Here is a 24,083-nt window from a genome sequence, read left to right on the forward strand (position 1 = left end):
CATTTTAAAGAAATCAATCATTTATGTCACCCCATTGATATTTTCCACTATTAGATTTTAAAAGTGGCTTTGGAATTAGCATGTTTTAAAATAATTGAACATGCAAGTAATGTTTATACTAACCATGAACCAGTTGCTATCTATCCAGGTAACTTAGTATTGGCAGAACACTTCAACAAAGGCTTCTCCACCTCTCTTCCCCCTTCATCCAAAGCTAAGTGATTATCCTTTTCTGCCCTTGTATTTGCACTTGTGCAGTTTAATGACTAGATATTAAAACTCATGCTTTATAAGCAAATTCCTTCACTTATGGACACTTAAAAAGTACATAAAAAGTGCAGACTGCATTTCTTCTCTGTCATGCTTTCCCTCAGTAATGTCACCTGTGAGGACTCAAAACATATCTTTAATACATTCAGAGTTCTCTACATTCGAGTCAGCGAATGCTAGTTCTCCAACACAAACTCAAGAGAGAACAGTCAGCCACAAAATGGACTCTAAATGCAAAATGGCAAAGGCTACCGAGACAACCCCATAGAAACCCACTGAAACGGGAGTAAAATTCAGGTCACTTCTGAGCAAAGCTCATCCCAGATATTTTGCGGTCAATAAAAAGGTACTTAGTTTTAATTTGGATGCTGGGAGTCAGACGTCCTGTTTCGAAGTGCTAATGCAAAATGCTAACCCAGGAGCACGCGACCCCACCTCAGGTACCAGGGGGTTCACTCTCCTTTTCAGGTGGGAGCCCTCGGAAGGTTACTGCTGGCTGACCCCCATTTGGGGGTGGTCTGCCTCTGGCTCCTCCTCTTCCACGTCTGCACTGTATTCTTCAAACGCATCATCGTCTGCGTCCGGAAGCCCCAGTAACTAGAGGAGAGAGAAGAGAACCAGCCATGAGCGCCAAATGGCCCGTGGGCAGGAAGATAACCAAAGACGTTGGATCCAAATTCAACAGCATTTAACAGGACTTAGCACAGCAGCTAGGGCTTGCCCACTGCAGTCGACCATTCCTACAACTATTTTTATGAACGTACTGGATGGAAAAGTCAATCCTTCAGTGGATTGGTGCCCAAAGGGCTAGGTTTTATTGGGTAGCCTAGAGACTCTCTACTTTTAAGTATCAAAGCATGGCACACACACCACACTCTCACACACACACACACACACACACACAAACAAACACACACACACACACACACCTGGGATATCAGCAGTAATACAATGAACAGTGCTGACTGTTCCATCAAGATGTCAAAAATCTATCCCCCTCTATATTTTCTTCCCTAAAAACACGTGCTGCTAGTATTTATAACACACATGTAAAAATGTGAAAACAGCTGAAATGTTTAACTTTTGTTAAATTACAGTGCATCTGTAAAACGGGATCTTATATACCTATTTAAAATAGTATTTTTGAGTAACTTGATATAAAAACACGCTCATAAGTGTAAAAAGAGCATGGTAAAAATCCATTTTCATTATGATACAGATTTTCTTAAAATTTATACGCAAGTATGTAGAAAAAAAGACTTCGATGAAATACACCCAAATCTTAGGAGTATTGTCTCAGGCAGCATGGTTATGGGTAAATTTCTTCCTTTCTATCTTTTTGTATTTTCCAAAGACTCTACAATCTATAATTATCATTGGGGAAATTCACAATAAGTACCCAGGAAACATTTTCTTAAAGCACTGATTGGTCTTTGCTTAGAAACTGAGTGCCATTTGCTGGGCCTGATCCATATGAATGAAAAGCCCTGGCGCTGGCAGGGAGCCATGGCCTTGGCTATCCCTGGACCCTGCCCCTGAGTGATCACCGTGCTTCTGTCCCACAGCCCTTCCCTCCGATTTTCAGTCTGCAAAGGGCCCTGGCATTCTCACACGGTGGCCCTCTCAGTTGGTCACTTTCAGGCAACTCCACTAAATGGCCCTGGGATCCAAGCTAACTGCCTGAAGCCACCACAGTAAGACGGACCATCTGCCTCCCTAGTGCCCCATGACCCCTCCCCTTCTCCCTATCCCCTGCCTAAATGCTGACATGAGGAAACAGTAAGTCCCAGTCGAAATAATGCTTTTCCCTTGAAGTTCTCCAACCCAACTCTTGGAGGTCTCACAGAGCCCTATGAACACACTTGGAACAAGGTCATCTGCCAGGCCCTTGGTCATATTCTACATGGGGCCTGGCAAGGTGGGCATGGCCAGCTGCAGACACATCTTTCCCCTTCGAGACTGGAGGACCACAGCTGTCTCAAAGAGCCACTGTTGACTCGGAGGGGTGGGGCGGGAGGAGCGCATCTCTGCTAGCCTGGGCAGTGTGAAGCAATCTCGTGTATGCTTGGGGGAAGGGAGAAGCCCTTTTCTCCTCCTGCTGTCGCCCTCTCATGTCTTAGTGGAATGAGCACAAGATAACATTCGCCTCTAAAGAGAGAGAAAAGATGGCTACAATGAGCACAGATGGTGAGTATTTTGATGTCCCATTTTTATTTGAAGAGCTGCTTGGTGACAAAGAAAGGTGGAAGTGTCAAAGGAGTGGTAATATTTAAATCGCTGATAAAACAGAAATATTGTTGCCCCTACCGAGAACCCCAGAATCACCTAGACGCCAACAGAGGATGCATTAATTCAACAATAAATGTGACTCCTCGCTACACTGAAGGGATACCCCTTACAAGAGCAATGGCCAGTGGGTTCTCTCTCACTTGACAGATCTGACTGTAGCGACTGCCTGGAGGCCTGGGTGGAGGATTCCAAGGCTCAGTCGGAAAGACTGCAGTCAACCCATCAGCCACGGCGGCCATGGGTAAAGAGGGTGCAGTCGAGGGACGCATCTACACATTTGCCATCTTGTCCTAAAGACATGCATCACTGATTATTCTTTTTCATAATACGCTTGAGTAATTCACAGGCCCTGACTACAAGTACCCTCAACACCCCTCCTCTCCACGGCTTCGGGTGGTTTGTAGGAGAGGCTCCAGCAAGCCAAGTACGAAACCATTACCACTTCTCTTCCCCTCTCCCCTCTGCCTACTCCCCACCTGCCCTTTGATGTGAATCCAAAGCACATGGTTTTAGGTCTAGAGCATTGGCACTGTGAGGCCCTTCCCTGGGAGGGGACTTCTAGAACTGCTCACTCCCGACCCTTACAGGAGGAAGAAAGAACAGAAGCCGCTCTCACTGGCCTCCCCGACTTCCAAGGCACCTTAGTGCAGGGTCTGCAGATTCACTGAGAGGCTGCGTGGAAAAGGCATGGACCTGGCATCCAGAAGACAGGGCTCTAGCTGGGGCCCTCTGCCCAGCCACTCCCTTTGCTAAGCCTCAGCGTCCTTCTCTGTAAAGTGGGAACCATGACACCTGCTCTATGTCCAGAGAAACTACGAAGATGAAATGAGAAAGTGAATGTGGCCATGGGCTGCCAACCGCAGAGCCGTATGTGAATACGTTAGTTAGGGTCAGTCTTTATCTTGGCTTCTCATTTTAAAGCCCAGCAGTTCAGTTATTCAAGGGGACTTATGGCTGCATCGGTGGACGGCCTCCAGCCCCAGTTTCTCCCTCTCCCTTCAGCTGTGCTTGCTTTTGGACCAGCTCACTGTTAATCAGAATACAACAAGTAAGGGGGCGCCTGAGTGGCGCAGTCGTTAAGCATCTGCCTTCGGCTCAGGGCATGATCCCGGCATTCTGGGATCGAGTTCCGCATCAGGCTCCTCCATTGAAAGCCTGCTTCTTCCTCTCCCACTCTCCCTGCTTGTGTTCCCTCTCTTGCTGGCTGTCTCTCTCTCTGTCAGATTAATAAATAAAATCTTAATAAAAAAAAAAGAATACAACAAGTAGGAACAGAAGTAAGAAACTCAATTCTATTAGGCTCCTCACTTGATTCGCAGACTCACAACCAGTGTGCCATTCAACAAACCAATGTGGCCATACTTCACATTTAATGATGATAGTCAATATTGGTGACGTGACTCTTTGCCAGGCATGGAGTTAGGCAGCCTTACCTATATTCATTCTGTTGGTCCTCATTATAGCCTGAGGGGGTAGGTATTATCCTCCTATTACAGATAAGACATAGACAGACTGAGTAAATTGCAGAGAGTCACCCAGTAAGTGTCAGAGCCAGAATTCAAAACCAGGCCATCAGCTCGCAGCCTGCAACCTAACCACCAGGTACCCAGGAGACTCCCTTCCAGCTGTCAATGCTGCTCCTACCGCTGGAGGCTTCAATGTCTTCTACTGAGTCATACGCCTTTTAAAAAATTCAATGTGGAATGTTAATGTCCACATTTATGAGTATGTACAATTGGAGAAAGCACAGAGGAGAACAGGAAAAGCACGAGAACTATATAATTTGCCTGGGATTGCAAAGAATGCCATACAGACAAGCCCTGATCCAGCATTCCCACCTCTGTCTCTAGTCCCATCTATGGCAGGTTAAATCGACATTTAACTTCTGGATCCATTTTTTTTTTTTTTTTTAAGTAGGCTCCAAACTCAGCATGAAGCCCAACATGGGGCTTGAACTCGCAACCCTGAGATCAAGACCTAAGCTGAGATCGAGAGTCAGATGCTTAACCGACTGAGCCACCCGGGCGCCCCTAGATCCAAATTTTTTTTTTTTTAGATTTTATTTATTTATTTGACAGAGGGACAGCCAGAGAGAGAGGGAACACAGCAGGGGAGTGGGAGAGGAAGAAGCAGGCTCCCAGCAGAGGAGCCCGATGTGGGACTCGATCCCGGAACGCCGGGATCACGCCCTGAGCCGAAGGCAGACGCTTAACGACTGTGCCACCCAGGCGCCCCCCTAGATCCAAATTTTTAACAGTGAAGAAGATATGCCAGAGACAGGAATACAACAGACTGGTAAGCATCCTGGCGTTCTTGCTTTTACTGCAGGCATACATTTCTATAAAGGATACAGGCCAAGAAATCCTACCTGGTACATTTAAATTACTTTAATAGTCATAATCATTAATTCTGTTCAGCAAAATTTTTTCAGCTGACTGGAAAAAAAATCTTTATGCTAACCCCGAACAATGGTGTTGGCACTTCCAGAGGTTTGCCGTGCATGAAGCTGCCTTTGGGCAACTGTGATCACATAAAAACCTCTGGGGCCCACCCATCCAAACAGGGTTGTACTTGAAAGGTAGAAATGCCAAGACTTGAGAACGAAAGTTCTTTAGACCCAGGAGAATATGAGTGATCTTCAGGACGCACCCCGGGTCTCTTAGAAAGTGGTGTAAACTTGCTGAGGACACATTTAATTGGCATTTCGCATCTGCTGTCTCCAAAGGTGGCCCGCACTCAGCACAGAGGGCTAGAGTGTGTCTACAGAAGAAAGGGACAGGACGTCTCTGCCTTGGAGGGCACAGTCAGTTAGCTAGTGTGCTTTTAGCAAGTGTCTTGTGGCTTCAGAGGTCCCTGGAAACTCCTTCCAGAGGACTCTTTGGAGCACTTTACTGTATATGTGATTCACCCAGAGATCTACTTACAATGTGGATTCTGATTCAGCTGGTCTCGGGTGGGACCTGAGATTCTGCATTTCTAACACGCTCCCAGGTGATAGGGATACTGCTACTGGTCCAAAAACCATACTCCGAGTATTAAGGATTACCCTAAAGCTTTGGGGAATTTACCACTGTTTATCTTAATGATCAACGATGCTGGGGGTACCAAGAAATACAATGAGATCCTGGTCAGTCAGTCTGGAAAAAAGGAGAAAAAAGGGGTAGGTGGCAAGATGGATATAAGACCCAAATGGGCAAGACTAGTAGGTACTCTCTTACTTTCAGGGGCCGTCATGTTTCCTAAAAAATACACATGTTTGAAATTTCATATGTGAGCAGAAAACAAAAGCTATGATAAACTTATCAACATTCAATGTCTTTCATGAAAACTCCCATGAGAGCATAATCTTTTCTTATCAGACCTTCTAACCCATTGGGGTGGCTTCCCACAGGTGGATTCTTTCTTTTCTCCCAGGTTCCTAACGATAAGAGTAGAAGCAAGAAGTGGACATTTTCTGGATCACAGAGGGTTTTTCTGCGGGGTTTAATCCCTAGCTCCTCACCCATTAGTGGTAAACTGAAAATATTAATCTTGCTCAGGCCAGTGAACTAGAACTAGGGGAATTTTGCTGGGAGAAGTGTCCCGCTTTTTGAAAGAAAAAACATGGAATTGGAACAGCAACCCCAGGGAGGGGACCAGGGCCAAAGAGAGCAAGGAAACATGGGGAACCACGGGCTCTAACTCCAGGTAGGGCCATCAAAGCAACATCAACCGAACAGCACACAACGTTGTCATAACAACAGATGCCTCATGACCCTAATGTCCACAGCACTAGTAAGAGGAGAGGAGTAATAGTCCAGGATAAAATAAAATAAAATAAAGCTTTGAGAGAAACCAAAAGGGCAACGATAAGGTTTGATTCAGCAGCTAAACTGGAAACAGTGAGCTCTCGCTTCTCTTGTGAACTGTTTTTTAACCAGGGGAAGCCTGTCAGTTGTCACTAAATAAAAGATATGAAAACATGGAGGAAAAAAATAAATGGCACAATCACCATTATTTAGATCCATAACCACTATTTTATTATCTCGCTCAATCATGTGATGACCAGCAACTGTCAAGCAAGGGCCACTTAAACAAGAAAAATATAAGACTCCAGCGATTCTCCAATTCACGCTTATCAAGGCTCTTGATGGGTGTCTCTGAGGCCATTACTGCTTGCACAACCCGGAGAAACCTGCCCGCTCACGGATGCCAGTGATGGCCTGCTTGACGCTGCCATCGGCATACAGGTACTGCTTGGAAGGAGGCCCAAGCTGGGAGGAGGAGCCGAATGTGTGCCCCTCCGGGAGGGAAGCTGCCCGCTGCATCCAGAGTCATGAATGCACCCAGGGAACCAGAAATTGAGAATGGACTTTGACAGTCCTTTGCGCTCTTAGTCTGATTTTGAAGCTCTGTGTGAATCCACAAGATGGCAAAACAAGCATGACCCCCATTTTAAAGATGGGGTCACCGAGGTCAACTGACCCACTAGAGGCCACAATGGCAAGGTAGCCCAACAGGCCAGAGCAGGGCTGAGCCACCTCCCCCCACCCAGGGGGCATCTCTGAGGACTCTGAGCCACAGGGCCATGATGGGCCCTTCTGGACTTCCTTCTTGGCCAGCTCTCCAGCCCTCTGAGCTTGTCTGGATCCTGCCATGTCTCCAGGTCTCAGCTTCTCAGGAAGCCACTGCCCCGCACTTCGTTCCTCGGTGAGCCCACTGGCACCTGATATTCCTGGCCCTTCTTACACACCGTAGACAATATAGGTTTGAAAAAAACAAACAAACCATAGTTTCTGATAATGTTTTCTGTGACATCATTGAAAATTTAGGAAATACAGAAAAGAAGAAAAAAAGTATCAGCCATAACCCTGTTACCTAGAGGCTCTTTGCTCATATGCCCTTCTAGAAGGGAGCTTCCGTCCTCCCTGCAGCACCAGCCTCTAACCAGTGAGGTGCACAGATTAGGGACTGAATGGATATTTATTATTTTGCCAAAACCAATGTTGATAAACTTCTGCCTATAATACCCCAATAATACTTCCTTAAAAATCCCTTACCTTAGCTAGATGTTTCTGTTGAAACCATGTGCTGAAATCACATGTTGAGAGCATGTGTTGAAATCACTTAGCAAATGTTTTCTCTCTCCAGCAAAAATCTAAGAGGCCTACAAAAGGTTTCACTAAGTCCTACTCCTCAACAGTATTTTGCCTCGTGTCCTCCTCCTGTCCCCATCACTGCCAGCATTTATTCACTGCTGACCCTGTGTGACGTGCTGCATTAAGTAGCCAACAAGAACTTCATCACTTAATCTTCACAGATCCCTGAGGTAACTATCACCATTTGTTTCCTAAGTTTACAAATGAGACAGTGAGAAACAGAGAGGTTAAGTCACTTGGCTAAGGTCACACAGCCAGCAAGTGCCACAGCCGCCTGCCCACAAAGCTTGGGTTCCTCAACATGCAGTATCCTGAGCCCACAAAACTAGGGAAAGAGACCACACACAACACCCCGTTTTACACGGTCACTAACGTCCTCTCGGGAAGTATTTCCCCGAAGTGGAGTAAGCACAGTGGGGAACAGAACTCATTTGCTTACTGTGCACGGGATCTAGGAGAGTGTCTGGACCAAAATAAATGCTCTGCTTGGTAACATGTACGTTATGGCTGTCCCTCCGTGAGGGCAAGAACTGGGCACTGTGTCCTGCCCCTCACTCTCCTAAGTGGTCTTTGGCAAATAGCAAACGATCAATACATTTTGTTGAAAATATGATGAAGAAATAGAGGAAAAAAAGAAATGAGATGAAGAAAAAGAGAAAGAAAAACTGTTTTTGCTTTTCAAATCCAACAACGGATTTCTTTATGTGCCGGGGGAGGACTCTGACGGGGATACTGCTTGTTTCGGTGGCGGGAAAGCACACAAGAGAGGAGATGGGGGAAAAGCACAGTGTGTGAAGGTGGGCAAGCCCTTGTGCTGGGTCTTTTTTTTTTTTTTTTAAGATTTTATTTATTTGAGAGAGAGAGAGAGAGCACAAGCCGGGGGGGGGCAGGCAGAGGGAGAAGCAGACTCCCCACTGAGCAGGGAGCCCGATGCGGGACTCGATCCCAGGATCCCAAGGTCATGACCTGAGCCTGAGGCAGACTCATAGCCTACTGAGCCACCCAGGCGCACCGCTGGGTCTTATTTCTAAACGCAGAGTTCCCTTACAAGAAAGTGACAGATAAACAGCAGCATGCGAAGAACCACACGTATGAGCGGAGGAGAGAGGGCAAAGTTTCCGGTGGACACCCATCAGCCCCTTATGGCCTCATGCTCCTCGAATTATCCAACCTGGGGCACGTCCTGGCTGAGCGAAACCCAAAGCCCCGCCTGCACTTCACCTTCCCTGACCCTGAGAAGGTGCCTGCCACCTGCCTCTCCCTGCGGGGCAAAAAGGCCCAGCCACAGGGCACCCAGCACACATCAACTTCCCCACCAGTGGGGCGCTGTACCCTGTACCAGGGCCTCCTCTCCTGGGGAGCACCGCCCGGCCTAGGATGTCAGGCTCTGCTTTAGAAGGGGACCCTGGAAGTCCGACGTCAGATGAAGTCTGTTTGTCTCCGGGACACGCAGCAGCAAAATCCGAAAGAAAATGTTGAGACACCCCACTTGCGTTCAGCCACGCATCTGGATTTTCTTGGACTGCATTTGTTCCTTTCCCTTTACGTGTGGCTGCCTGGTTGCCTAAAAGTGGCCAGGTCTTCTCGGTAAAGAAAAATAGCAAAATGGGTTCTGGCGGGAGCTCGCCTTCTCCAGGGAGGCCAATTGTGCAGGAGTTTCGCTCGGCATCCAGGAGAGGAGGCGCAGGAAGAAAACCAGGTGGCAGGCCGGGAATGTGACCCCTGCAAGGACACCAGCTGCAAAGTGAATTTCATTGGCGGACAGATTTTTTTTCTGGTTAAGACTTGAAGGGTTCAATTTCTTTTTTAAAGATTTTATTTATTTATTTGAGAGAGAGAAAGAGAGTGAGCGGGAGGGAGAAGGAGAGAGAATCTGAAGCAGACTCCCCGCTGAGCGCAGAGCCCGACACGAGGCTCCGTCTCACGACCACAAGATCATGACCCGAAAGAAAATCAAGTGGGACGCTTAACCGACTGAGCCACCCAGGCGCCCCTGGGGGGGTTGGATTTTTTAAAAATTTTGCCTACTTTGATAGCTCTGCTTGGATGTCTAATAGGCATTTCTGCCACTGACATGCCCCAACCCTGGTAGTACGGTGGCCCAACTCTTCCTTTCGCTTCCTCCCCCATATCTCAGTAAAGGACAGCGCCATTCCCTTCCTTGCGTGGGCAAGGAACTCTGGATCACCCTTGCCTTCTCTCTTTTTCTCACTCCCACCTCTGGTCCACCAGCAAGTTCAGTTGGGTCTACTTTCAAGGCCTTCTTTACAGTCTGACCACCTCATTCTGCCTTCACTGTGATGACTCTGGTCCAATCCCCATCCTCTCACCTGCATGACCCAGTGGCCTCCACACTGGGCCCCCTTGCAGCCTATTCTCAACCGGTCGGAGGAGGGTTTCAAAATGTGAACTCAGATACCTCCTTTTTATTTTTTTGGACTTTATTTATTTATTTGAGAGAGAGCGAGCAGGAGTAGGGGAAGGGGCAGAGGGAGAGGGAGAAGTAGATTCCCCGCTGAGCAGGGAGCCCAACGTAGGACTCGATCCCAGGACCCTGGGATCATGATCTGAGCTGAAGACAGATGCCTAATGGACTGAGCCACCTGGGCACCCCACGTCAGATCCCTCTTGCACTCAAACTCCTCCAAGGGCTTCCTGTCACACCAGAGTAAAAGCCAAATCCTTCTGTGACCTGCAAGCCCCTGAAATTCCTCAGGCTCCCCCTTGCTCCTCCCCACCACCCTTCCACTTGGGCCACACCAGCCCCCCTCTGTTCCCTGAACACTGATATTCTTCTCCTTACCCCCCCACGCCCTCCCGGCGTTCCTATTTGCTGTTCTCTCTACCTAGAACGCTCTCCCCTAGATTTCCTCATGATTCACGCTTCAAGTGGTACTCAAATGTGAACGTCTTAGCGAAGCCTCCCCTAGTCTCTGAATAAAAAATTCCAGTACCTCTGGCTCTTCTTACCTCCTTTCCCCGACTTATCTACTTTGTCTCCTTGGCACTTATCACTAAAACTTTACGTGCTGGACTTATTTACCTTGTCCCCCCGCTCCCCGCCACTGCCACTAGATTATAAGATTTTCATCTGTTTAAATCAAGTGTTAGGAACACAGTAGGCACGTACTCAGTAAACATATATGGAATGAATGAGGGATTCGTGAGTCTTTTCAGTCATGAGTCTATTCTGAATGAGCCAAGCAGGCTGAGAAAATTAAGAAACAAAAAACAAACTGGCTGGACAAATGATACGAATCAGAGAGAGTGAGAAAAGCCACTGAAATTCTCTTTCTTGTAATGGTGGATTGAGTGATTGGGACCAACTCTTCCTCAGAGAACTAAAAAAGCTGGATTAAACGTGAAAAATGCCTTCTTAGATATATTGAAAAATTAGAACCTAGGAAGGTAAACATAAAAAGCTGCTTTTGTCCTGAGGGCATCTGTTGACCTAGAAAGAAACAGCTAGAAATTTTACTGCATTCCTGACCTACTCTAAGAGCTAGGGGGACCAAAGTCAAACCCAGGGTCATCCAAAGGAGCAGACCGTGATAAAACAGCCTCACTTTAAGCTGAGATCCCAATGACCTCTTATTGTCTGAATGTTTGTGTGCCTGCAAAAATTCACATGCTGAATTCCTAACCCTTGAGGGGACAGTATTAGGAGGTGGGGTCTTTGGGAGGTGGTTAGGTCATGAATGTGGAGCCTTGAATGGGATTAGTGCTCTTATAAAACAGGCCCCAGAGACCTCTCCCTCTCCTTCCACCATGTGAGGTTACAGCAGAAAGACAGCTGTCTGTCTGCCAAGTGGGCCCTTACTAGCCACCGAATCCACTGGCACCTTGGACTTCCCAGCCTCTGCACCGTGAGAATAAATGTCTGTTGTTTATAAGCCACTCGGTCTCTGATAGGTTGCTACAGCAGCCTGAATGGACTAAGGCGGCTCTCAGGACAAGGATGAACTAGAAAAGGATGTACTGTATGGTGACTAACATAATATAATAAAAAATCATTATTAAAATAAAAAAAAAAAAGGATGAACTAGAAAAAAGCAGACGTGCACCCTGGCTTTTCATCGCCTGGAGAGTTCTAAGAACCACAAGTTTTAAATTGTTTGAAGGTGGTGTCAGGCTGATGGGGCCCCACCCCAGCTAAGCCCCGGCAGAAACAGATCGAAATCCTCTCCGGAGGAAGGTACCATCATCTCAGGCCTCAGTTTACTCCTATATACACGTTTTCAAATACAAGCACACAGAGATGACCCAACACACAAAGAAACCAGATAGGAAGAGTGTGAACCAGCTGAGACAAGACGACACAACAGACTTACACACCTTGAACTACTGGAACGTCAGACATAGTCTCTCACACAACCATGCAATCACGCCACTCTGTTCAGAGCACTGAAAGGCAAGCTTGAAAACTGCAGCAGAGAAGTAAATACTCTTTTAAAAGATCTGAAAAAAAAAAATTCTAGAGCAAATATCATTGAACGTATAGAGCATTTATGGTGGGCAGGGAACTGAACTTGGGGACAGTGTCACGACACCAGTAATGTGACTTTACCTCCTAATAAAGACTAAGGGCAATAGGTAATCTTCAAAATAGGGGTGAGAATTCACTTGACATGTTTTTCAGCTAGAATGAAAACAAACTGTCAGCTAGCCGCGGATATATGGATTCCTAAATCCTACATTGGGGTGCGAGGGGGGGTGGTGGACAGAAAGCAAGCTCTCTGCAAGAGAGTTTATAAAAAGAGAAAAGAGCACAACCGGTATCCAATTTCGTCCTTCTCAGTACCCACAGACGTGGAGACACATGCTGCATATAGCCTTCCGGCAGCTCCCCAAATATAGGCCTCACTACGGTAAGAGAACCTCCATAGCGCTTCCAAGCGTTCTGGCCTTACGTCTACTGGACAAGAACAGGAATACTCGAGTCTCCTCAAGGCTCTGTCTGCTTCCCACCCTATCAGAGATTCTCAACTCAAGTGATGCTAGAAATAATCATCATTCCTGCAACAAACAGCTGTGTCACATCCCGTCTCCCCTCCCTCCCCGCCCTCTCCCTCCTTCCACTAGCTGCTATCTTTAAGCCACGAAGCAGACAAGAGAAAAACAATTAGTCATCCAGGTTTTGCCCACTTTCCCCACCATCCCTGTAATTCCGCGCACAATCACTGTAGAAAACAAGGCGGCTCTGGAAGCCAAGCAGGCACCTACAGGTCTGAAAGACTTGAAGACTTTTTCCAGGACTTCGTGGAGCGTCTTCTTGCCGCAGGAGGAGATGTAATCCTGTGCCAGCTGCAAGAAAGGCAGGCAGTCCTCGCTCTCGCTCCACACGTGCTACGTGCCCACAGCCGGCGGGGGGGGGGGGGGGGGGGAGAGAAAACAAAGACACACAGTCATTACCCTCAGTGTGAAATTCGAAAAGCCCGAAAGCTTTTTTTTTTTTTCATTACATAAATTCGAAGGCTTCTGTTCCCAAGTAAAATTCCGACATTCATTCTTGAGTCGCTTGCATGGAAGGGCATGAGAAAAGGCCTACCCCCTAGAAAATCCCTGTGCTTTCCGTCCATAATCTCACCTGCTCGATTCGCCAGCAGATCTGCTCGGCCGTAGCAAAAAAAAAAGGCAGTGGGATCAATAGTCCCCCACCCACAATTTCCACAGTCCTTCTCGAGCTGGGAAAGGAGGGTTTTAAAGCAGCAGGGAGGAAAAACCGAAGCCCGCATGGTTCTCAGCTTGGCCTTTAGTTATAGTGGAAGGATCAATCAGGCATAGTTTGTGACCACTAACTTGCAGTGAGACATTCTTTATCCAAGTGAGCCTGTGAGCGGGGGTGATGGTACATTTACTTCAAGACGAAATGGATTAAAACAAAACAAAAATGAAATGAATTTAGAAGAACACCCAGAAAAGCCATCGTCGTGTCAGTGGGAAGCAAAGGCTCTCTGAAAGCTCACCTTCTCTAAAAATGCTCCAAGAGGGTGTTGCTTCCCAATGGTAACACGCACCAAGAGGAGACCGGTTTTAGGGTTTATTTTTTCTTAAGGCTAGACAAGGTTTGGTGGAGTTTTGTTTTGTTTTGTTTTCCTGGGTGAGGATATCTGTTTTAGCACCTCTTAAAGACAGACGAGTCTCTCCCATAAATGTTCAAGGAGCTGGAATAAGCCCAAGAAACAGGCTTGAGGGATCCAAGTGCAGAAGCCCCCTGCTCTGATATCTGAGCTAGGGAGAGGCACTGGGCTCCCAGGGTAACATCAGGGTAGCTGACCAAGGGTCACTCTTTAGAGGGGACCGATCCATGACAGCTCACCATTGGTGGAAAAGTGTAGCGGCGTGGGAGGGAGGAAGACATCTGGCAAATTAAAGCAAGAAGCAGAAACGAGGCAGCAGAGACAAGCTCTATTTGGAGAAATAGTCCATGTCAAGCACACCCTTGCTCCCTTCCATTAATACAATGATTAGGGCATCACCCCAGAAAGTTCTACGTCAATCACTCGAGAAACACATTTCACCTCCTTCCTTCTCATCGCAGCGTTTCTAAGAACAGGATCTAAAGACTTAAAATACTGCTCAGATCCAAGAGACTAACTGGGTGCTAATGTGCCATCTTTCCACCGCAATTATCTGTGCTTCATGGATGTAAAGGTCCATTTCTGACACACACTGCTCTAATTCCAGCAGACTTCTGGAGGAACTTCTGCCCTGACCTAGAGAAGATAACTTCTAGATTCTCTAACTTTAGACAATAGCTCGAACACAATTCCCTATTAATTAGAGACCCTTACAATTGTCGAGCCACCGAAATGCCATTTATGTAATAGTCTCTCACACTGTACAAAAGTGTAATAGTACAAAGTGCTCTTAGATCTATTATCACACTTGATTCTCAAGCAGTGGGGATTCAGCAAGAACAATAAAGTCCTGCTTTAACATAAGTTCTGCTCAGCACCCATTTTCATGCTCACATTTTTAAAAGTTCCAGCATGTTTCAAATTCCTATCTAAGTGAAAGATGGGATTAATATCCAGCACTGCACAATAGAAAACTTTAATCCTGCCTTCTCCTAGACTTGCAAAGATTAGAGAAAAAGTAAGAAGTTTATTAAGTGCCTGGCACAGTGCCTGACTGGCACGCAGTGGGTGTTCAATAAATGGTGGGTGTAAGCACCTTCTTGCCTCTTTCGTGTCTGCAGGAGAAGGGGGAGGAAGGGGCTGGGCTGGCTTTCCACCTGCCCCGAGCCTGAGGGCACACCCTGAGCAAGGGAGGCACCCACTGTGACTTCACGGAGAACAGTACCCAAGGCAGCCTGAGTTCTAGTTAATTCAGAAATCGGTGTATCTATGAGAACCTTGGATAGCTACTTTTTAAAGTACATTAGGGCTCTAAATTACAAAGTAGACTAAGGAAAGCGTATCAGTCATGCAACAGACTTGCATTGTACCCACCACTGCTTGGAAATCAGACGGGTTCTTTCAGTGTTTCTAGGGCATTTCTAACCTCGTGAGGGGAGTGTTCAGGCCACAACTGTCAGTGCTGCACTTCTGGAGGTGTTGATTTATGAACATATTTTGGAGTGGGAAGACTTAACCACCTGCTAAAGGGCTTTCTGTCCATTCTGCCTAGATCTCTTTCATTTGGCTGTCTAACTCTCGGTCGTGTGGGTTTTGTGGGTTTCAAAAAGTTTTAACCAAATCTCTGCCCCTACGATAACATGAGTGTGCGTGGGGTTTGGACTCAGACAGACTCAGGCGCACGTGGCCGCCGAAAGGACATCCCTTATTTAATGCTGTTTCATACCCATGCTAGCTCCTAACAAAAAGTATTCGGGTTTATTTACTGAAACGGCTTCCTTCTAAAATGAATCAAGACACTCATTAAAGATCCATAAAGGCAAGGTAAGAGTCCGTGGTTGGGCAAATAAAGACAGAGGGAACACAATGGAAGGAAAAGAATATAAAACCAAGTGAGATTAGGACCAACGGTGCCAGGTGAACGGGCCTGGCCACTCGCGATGGATGGACACAGACTGCCCCTATGGCTTCCTACAGGCCTGTGCAGAGAAGGGAGTCCCATCAGGGGCCCGAGGCAGTGCCCCCGGATAAAAGAGATGAGCTCTTCAGAACGAACAGGCAATGGGCTGAGGGTACGATGGTCATCTCTTAGGAAAAATAGAGGGGCCCATTCTAAAACCTGGAGAGGGCAGACAGAACGTCTGGTGGCTGGGCTGACACTCCTGAAAACAGATTCTGGGGTCTAGTCTTAAACAGAGATAAATGGGTGATTGAAGACCCAGAGTCCTGCACCAATGGCTGCGTCTGCAATGACTCCGACTTGGAAATTCAACTAAACAGCCACTTTGGCCATGAAAAAACTATAGCAGGGTCAGAGAACAATGTAACTGGCAAATATAAATCTAGGTACAGAACATACTGACTTTCCAGCCATGAAGTGAGAGCTAAGGCACCTTGTAATAGGAGGAATGTCAAGGGAAGGCTTCTGAAGGAGAGGAAGGCAGTGGTCCTCAAGCTTCAGCAAGCATCATAACACCCCCCTGCCCCATCTTATTAAAACACAACGGCTGGGGGGCGTGGGCTAAGAATCTGCATTCCCAAGAAGTTTCCAGGGGATGCTCATGCTGCTGGCTTTGGGCCCACGCTTTGAGAACCAGAACCAGAGTAGAACTTTGACTAATCATATTTGGGGGGTGGGGGATGAAAATCCCTGGTGAGAACTTTGATTTTAAAACAGGCCATCTGTGGCCCTTCTTTCTGTCATTAAGTGGACCAGAGTTTATCATCAATGTTTGTCCAGCTTAAGACATTATAACCATGTCATCTGCAAGCAGGAAAATGAGCCCCTTTCTGTTTTCTATAGTATAGATGAGAACATCCAACTCATGAAGGATGGTCTTTGACCACCATGGTCATTCAATCCTACAAATATCTTTTTGAGCAGTCTGTGTGCTCCTACTCTTCTAACACTTGTGGGCACGGCGCTTGGCTTCCAGGTGCTTAGGCAGAGTAGAGGGGAGGCGGGCGGGCGCGGGAGGCAAAGAACACACCCATCTCTCCTCCCTGGACTCAGTTATCTGAGTCAAAAGGCCATCGCTGTGTGGGGTTTCTGCCGTCATTAGTACCGGGGAGTCTATTTTGCGTTGGTGTGGCTTAACCCCAAACTGACGGCTGTCCATCGAAGAGATGCTAAGAAGAGGAAGCTACACGCCATCGCATACCACCCAACATACTTCTGCACAGGGTACGAGGAGTGTGGCTGGCCATACCTGGGACCTGCTCTGGGTGCCGACCACGGATACGTCTTACCAAGGACGAAACTGAGGCTCAGAGAGGTTAAGAGGTTAACTTGTCTGTGGGCAAAGCCGAGATGTCAACGGAGGTGAGCACATCTTCAACGTGAGCCTCTGCTCCTTCTTTTGTAAGTCGTAGAGAACAGTAATATAGTGTGGTCATCGAGATTATCGGGGATAGCCTGCGGACTGCCTCTCATTTAGCGGGAGCCCAGAGTGCTTCTTCCCATCTGTTGACACTCATATTAACATAACTTCACTCTCCTCAGGGTGACCACTTCATGAATATACTAAGGACATACCCTTTCCCCTAAAGAATCTCTCCATAGGAATAATGCACAGCCATTGTGGGAAGCTTTACCACAACCCCTCATTTAATCCCCACAATCATAATGTAATATAGGTACGATTATCCCCATTTGACATAGGAGGAAACTGAGGGTAGGGTTTAAATTGGACTTTAAATAAGAAGGTGCTTTTTCTCCACTGTCCCACCCCATGAAGCGACGCAATTTCATTTAGACAAGTTCTATTTTCTTCTCCAAAATGAAAAGGTTGTTATTTGGTCGTGTAGTTAAGAATAGAGATATGCCTAGAACAAAAATGGGGGAAAACACATATAGATTTACGTATACACACGCATATAAAATTAAAGCACATGGTCCTTCTATAAATAGAGCCTTTTTTCTTTAATAGTGTGACAACTGCTCTCTTTGTTTTCATACTGAGGAGGGATTAAAGTGTACACGATTTTAGATCCAAAACATGTTTTTGATGGGTTGACAGGAAAAATAGGACAATAAGGCAGCCCTCCCCTTCTCCAGTCAAGAGCACGCAGGCGCCAGGGAGCCGCAGGGCAGTGCCCTTGGCTTAGAGCTCCTTTCTCCTGGCCTAGGACAAGGAGGGAAAGCAGCTGGTGCTGCCATGCCCAGGAGAGCAGGCACACGTGCCCCTCCGTCCGGCTGGCACCTCAGTGGTACCACCCCACTCCTCCAGCCTGATGGAGCCCTCAGGACCTTCTGTGTTGGCAGAAGGGAGCATGCCACCTGTCTGTGAGCTCTTGGCCCCTCCCTGTCGCACCTGTAGAGCCAGGCAGGCTTGGCTCCGTCCCTGATCGCGGGACTCAGAGGGCAAAGGCAGCTTCGTTGTGTCCCAGGAGCTGACCTTGTGCACTGTCCACAGACACAGGCCTGAATCAGGGCAGTGGTGTGGAAAGGGATGGTGTGAACAGGATGGCCTGTGAGATGAGATGAGGAAACAGTGCACAAGGGACCCAGGGGCTGCCAGAGTGGGAGGAAAATAAAAGCAAGCCCTTGTTCCCCAGGCCTCTGGAGCTCCTGGCTTGACACTCTGCATGGGGCAAATGACAGGCCTCTGGGCTTGGGCTCAAATCCTGGCTGTCATTTCTTCGTGGCATAATCCTGGATAGATTCCCTTCCACAGAGCCTCAGTCTCCTCACCTATAAAATGGGGATCATACCTAACTCATGGACTTTTCGTGAGGCCCAATAAGAAGCCGCCCTTGAACCAATGGTCTGAATTGGGTCCCCAGCTGTCACTCCTGGGATGCTATGTTTTCAGTATAGGGCTATGGTTCAAGTTGCTCTATAATCTATTAGCTGTGGAAAAGTTAGTACGGCTTGCTGTGTGTCAGTTTCTTCATCTGTAAAATGGAGAAAATCACAGAGAGGACCTTGTGAGATTACTAAGATTAAATAAGCATATATACACAAGGTACTCAGAACAGTGTCCGATACATAGTAAACTGCACATAAGTGGTAGTTACTGTTCTTTGAAGCTGTCATTCTTGAAATTTAACATCTGCCTTCTTCACTATCATTCGTTCTTACACACATGGGCTGAGCACCTATCACGGATCTGACCCTACTCCCAAGTTCTGGGATACAGTGATTAATCAGACAGACGAGGCCATTGCTCTTATGAAGCTTGCAGCTTCACGGGGCAGGCAGAAAATAAACAAAGAGAGTATCAAGTACTAGTGAGTGCTGTGGTTTGAATAAAAGAGGGTGAAATGAAGGAATATGTGGTCAGGAAGGTTTCTCCCAGGCCTGAATGGCATAAAGGAGCTAGCCACATTAAGATGTGGGAGAAGAATGTTCTAGGGCAGAGGGGACAGCAAATGCAAAGGCCCTGAGGCAGGAATGAGCTTGGCATGTCTGAGGGCCTGAAAAGTCAGCATGGCACAAACACAGTAAGCAAGGAGGAAGAATGGTCTGATATGAGGTCAGAGAGGTAGAAGACAGATTGTGTGGGGGTTTGAAGCCAGGGCAAGGGCTCAGGTTCTATAGTAAAAGTTATAGGAAATCAGTTTAGATGAGGTGGAGAATCATAGGTCATAACCTGGATTATATTTTAGATAGATCCAGAGTGATTGCTGTGTGGAGACTGCCAGAGTCACTAACAGCACCACCCCTATTTTAGGCACTGCTCAAAACAAGCCTGCTGGGAAGGTACTGATGCTATCATTCCCCTGTTTACAGATGTGGAAATCATGGCACAGAGGGATTAAAGAATTTTCCCCAATGCACCCAGTTAGACACGGCAGCTGGGGTGCAAGCCCAAGTAGCCTGACCCCAGAGCCTGGGTCTGACCACTGTACCACACTGTCTCTTAGATGGGGAGAATGGCCCTGGAAAAGTGAGGGCAGAGATCCTATTTATATCCTAGGTAGCCCTGGCCTGGTGCAAAGCAAGCCCTCAATAAATGTTTGATGAATAAACGAATGAATGAATGAGCCACATGAAAACACTTTGTAAACTGAGAAACGCTATGTAAATATTCTTATTGTTAATAAATCCTTTGGATTATAGAAGGTCCATTCATCTCAAATTTCTTCTAATGCTTAACAGGATTTTCCTGGAAAAAGGAAAAGGACGGAGGTAGGAACACTTACTTCATGCCTGAGTCCCTCTAATTACCCTTTAATTAGGGGCAAACTGCAGCTTGACTAAACCTGGCCTGGGACAGAGCTGGAGAGAGATTTGGGCTAAGAAAACTCTGGTGGTTGGCATCCTGTCCATTAGGGCCTCCAGAAACTTTAAGAATGTTCCAGTCTACCCAAGAAATTATTTTTTCCTTCCATCTACTTTCTTCCTTACGTACTTCATTTAATTGCTGGAGAATGACTATGTTCAAGCATTTTACTCATACAGGTGGGAAAATATTTAAAATATATTACGAACGGCCTTGAAAAAGTTGTCCTGCACATAATGTTTCTCAAGGATGGTTCTCCGTGGAGTAAATTCTTTGGGTATGTCTCCTGCAGTTCCAGCAAGAAGGCTGTGTGGAACTCTCTCCCATAAAATCCAGAGCCTTGGGTGACTCTCGCTCTATCACACACAGTAAGGAGCAGGCAAAGGCGACTGGCAGACCAGGGTGAGAAGGGACTCCTAATGAAACCTAACGTGGTCGGGGCGCCTGGGTGGCGCAGTTGTTAAGCGTCTGCCTTTGGCTCAGGGCGTGATCCCGGCGTTCTGGGATCGAGCCCCACATCAGGCCCCTCTAATGGGAGCCTGCTTCTTCCTCTCCCACTCCCCCGCTTGTGTTCCCTCTCTCGCTGGCTGTCTCTCTGTCAAATAAATAAATAAAAAATCTTTAAAAAGAAAAAAAGAAACCTAACGTGGAAGTCAGTTGGACACTGGTGCCCTTGCCAGTATGACCCTGGGGTCTTCTCACCTGTTTGCAATGGAGTAAATCCCTTTTTAACGATCTCCCATTTTTCTCAACAACAACACTTACTTTATCTACAGTTAACAGTGTTCTTACGTATATTTATAATTTACTTGCTCTTCACAAGTCCCTGTGATAGACGTGTTCTGATTAACCTCCGTTTACAGGTGAGAAAATTGAGACTCGTAAGAAGGAAAGACAAGCTCTAAACTCTGGGGGTAAGCCCAGGTCTCTGAGGGGCCTTAGCTTAGCCAAGAGACGGTTACGTGTGTCATTTATGGATCACCTGGGTGCTGGTATTAGGCCCATTTTTTGATGTGTAAACTGAGCTGCCCAGAAGGCATCTGACCAGAGTCGCACACGCAGAACTCAAATCTGGCTGTCACCCAAGGCCATCTCTCTTCTAGTGTCGCACTTTGGGGCCCAGGTGTGCTCTTCCCTGCCGCGGGGGTGGGGTGCCGGTGGTGGGAGGGGCATGCCTTCCCGGCAAGTCACACACAAGCCTTGGTCTCTCAGGGACCAAGGAAGGCGGTCTTGCTGTGTCTCTAACTCCTCGGCGAACTTCCTGCGGGGGACAGGGGCGCGCGGCGGCCCGGCCCCGGCTTTGTCTCCCCCCCACCTGAGGAGCCCGCGCCAGGCCGCGCCTCGGCGCCGCCCCACCTGGTCCGCAGGGGCGGCCGCAGCGCCAGCTCCAGGCTCCGGCCGGCGACCACACGGTAACCCGAGCCCACAGCTGCCTCCATCTTACATTTGGGGACCATTATTTTTTCCGCGTCCTTACAAACACTTCATGGGACGCCATCCTCGCCCATTCTCCGCACCTCCCACCCCAACTCCCCTGCCTGCTGCATCCCCTTCCTAAACTGCCAGCGCCAAGATCCCAAGTGGGCGCAGGATACAAAGTGGAAGATTTGGACACCGCAGTTCCAGGTCCTGGTCCCTCCCAGCTCAGGGCGGGGTGGGGGAGGGGGTTCCCCTCATCTAGAAAAACTGGGGCGCTTCGCCAGGGCCTCGGCCGCCGCCTCCGCCGGACGGAACGCGCTCGGGCCCCGCACACCTCGCTGGAAGCTCACATAGGAGCAATGGAAGCACAGGAGGAGAGGGGGATAGGCGTGCCCGCGTGTATGTGTGTCTGTGTGTGCACGCGCGCGCACGCGCGTGTGCGTTTTTAAGATCCGGGGTGTAATTCCGCAAAGAAGGTCCAGGAGATGGGGCATCGCTAGTGTGGACAGACGCTTTGTGTCCAAACCGGCGGCGCAGGGGATCACACGGGGGCGGGGGCTTTTCCGGGCGGGGACAACTCGAGGAGTTGTGTCTGCGCATCCGGAGGGGAACGGGATTCCTCACACCGGCGGGACGCCTGGGTGTGTAGGAAGCTCGAGACTCCGGGCCCTGCGGGACGGTCCGTGAGCCCCGGCCCGGGCTGGTGAGCGCCGGGGACGCTCGGCAGAATCTCCTAGCCGAGCACCAAGCACGGGCCGCAGGGTCGCGCGTCCCCGTAACAGCCCGCCCCAGCCCGGCTCCCCGGTCCTAAGGGCGCCCCAGCCCGCCGCCCCCCCCCCGGGCTCCCCCCACCCCGGCCCCGCAGCGCTGACACCGCCGAGCCGGTTACGCCCCCACCCCGCGCCCACAGCCTCCCCGGCGTGTTGCAGCTCGGGCGCAGGGAGGCGGCCGCGCGTCCACTCCCGCGCGCCGCAGCCGTCCCTCCCCCCGGCACTCACAAAATTGTCCCCGCAGCCGTTGTCCGGACACAGCACGTAGAAGGAGACGCCGGGGTCGGCGTAGAAATCCATCCTGCGCTCGGTCTCCTCGGTGGCGATGAGCTCGAAGGGCGTGTTGGAGCACCATTTCTCCGCAACGTCAGCCAGCTGCTGGAAATCCATCCTGGTCCGCCGCGCCCGCCGCTCGCTCAGCCTCCTCGCGCGCCACCCGCCTCCCGCTCCCTCCGCCGCCCGCCCGCCCTCCTCTCTCCTCGGGCGCCCTCCTCCCGGGCGGGCAGCGCGCGGCTCCGCGGGCTCTCGGGCAGGCGGCGGGGCCGGGCGGCGCGGCTCCCTCCGGTCCCGGGGCTCCTCCCGGCGGGGACTGTTTACATGCTGTGTGTACGGAGTGGGCGGTGGCCTGGACGGCGCGGCGCCGCGCCCGGCTCCGCCCCGCCCCGCCTCCCCGCCCGCCCCTCTCGGGCGGCGTGGTTTGCGGCGGGCGGGGCAGGGCGGACTCCTCGGTTCGCCCCCACCACCTTTTTTCTTTTTTTTTTCTTTCTTTCTTTCGTTCCCCCCCCTCTTTTTTTTTTAAAGCGAACCCGGAGCATCGGAGCATCCCGGAGTCCTCCCGAGCCCGGCACCGCCCCGTCCCGTGACGTCATGCGCCCCAGCCAATCACCGGAGCTTCAGCCCGGCGCCGCCGTCGCCAGCCCGGTGACGTCACAGCGCGGACCCGAAATCCGCGGCTTTCCAGTTTAGGGCGAAGCGGGGAAAACTCGGAGTCCTGGCTAGCGTTTATTCGTAGTTAGGAGGCCTTGTCGGGAAAAGTGTTTTCCCGAATGCGATTTAAGTGCAGGGGACGCCCACAGAATTGCAGATAACTTGTACCTTGTCTGAGGCTAGCAATGGAGGAGCCGAGAAGATCTAAGGGAAACGGAGGTTTCTTTTGCAGAAATCAAAGGTCTGTCCTCCGATTGATGTAAAAAAAAAATATTTCTCCCAAATACATTTACTAGACACTGATATGAGTATCCATTTGAAAGGAAAATGAAAGGTTTTGGGTTGTTTTTTTTTTTTTTTTGCGTGACCATAAAGCTGAATATTCCTTAGAAAGGAGCCTCATAAGACTACTAGCTTGAATATTATTCACCTTCAATTCATATTGTATAACTTAAAATGACCAACTACTAGTTGGGAGAGGAGAAAGTACATTTTAAAACAAGTATACACAGCCCCATGATTGCACCTGTTGAATGCTCACTAGTTGCTAGGAATGGGACAGGCATTGCGGGATTGCAAAAAATGCATTGGAAGAGCCCTCGCCCACAGGAATTGAATGACTACTAGGAGAGACACGTTAAATAGCATTCATTCTGCAAACGTTCAAACAGCTTTTGTCTTTAAAATTGGTCTTTAGAAACCGGCACCGTGCTAGCCCTAGGGATATAAATATGAATAATGGGTAGTTACACCCTGAAAGGGCTGGCAGACTAGCCAAGGGAAGCTCATGACACTATAAACCCTCCGAACACACCCTTCACTCAACAGAATGGGTGTGATTCTGTAAAATTGTTCTCTTGCACATTTCTGGATAGGGATTCTTTTTCCCTTGACTTCCCTTACTAAATCCAAGCTGCATTCCCATACTGAAAGTAGAAACTCCCTTAATCTTTCGATAGAGGC

At 48.7% G+C, this 24,083-nt stretch overlaps 1 protein-coding gene and 1 long non-coding RNA gene across 2 annotated transcripts; both read right to left on the bottom strand.

Annotated features, from left to right (window-relative positions):
* Positions 1–597: 597 nt before the first annotated feature.
* Positions 598–22,802, bottom strand: MTURN (maturin, neural progenitor differentiation regulator homolog). Its single transcript, XM_045792943.2, has 3 exons — positions 22,422–22,802; positions 12,921–13,043; positions 598–867 (listed from the first exon to the last, which is right to left on the bottom strand). Exons 1-3 carry the CDS (start codon positions 22,581–22,583, stop codon positions 757–759), a joined length of 396 nt encoding a protein of 131 aa, XP_045648899.1. The 5' UTR covers positions 22,584–22,802; the 3' UTR covers positions 598–756.
* LOC148110380 (uncharacterized) lies at positions 16,986–21,520 on the bottom strand. The gene is made up of 2 exons (XR_015723915.1): positions 20,646–21,520; positions 16,986–20,430 (listed from the first exon to the last, which is right to left on the bottom strand). It is a non-coding gene; the product is annotated as an uncharacterized LOC148110380 (long non-coding RNA).
* Positions 22,803–24,083: the final 1,281 nt, after the last annotated feature.

The sequence above is a fragment of the Ursus americanus genome, chromosome 3 (assembly GCF_024610735.1).
Source record: "Ursus americanus isolate L20-20 chromosome 3, mUrsAme1.1.p, whole genome shotgun sequence".
NCBI lineage: Eukaryota > Metazoa > Chordata > Mammalia > Carnivora > Ursidae > Ursus > Ursus americanus.

Bases quoted from the DNA above. Each gene is read 5' to 3' on its own strand.
- MTURN (XM_045792943.2), bottom strand. From the start codon at position 22,583: ATGGATTTCCAGCAGCTGGCTGACGTTGCGGAGAAATGGTGCTCCAAC. The intron at 13,044-22,421 runs GTGAGTGCCGGG...GTGGGCACGTAG, and splicing joins ACGGCTGCGGGGACAATTTT to CACGTGTGGAGCGAGAGCGA. The intron at 868-12,920 runs GTAGGTGCCTGC...TCTCTCCTCTAG, and splicing joins TCTTCAAGTCTTTCAGACCT to TTACTGGGGCTTCCGGACGC.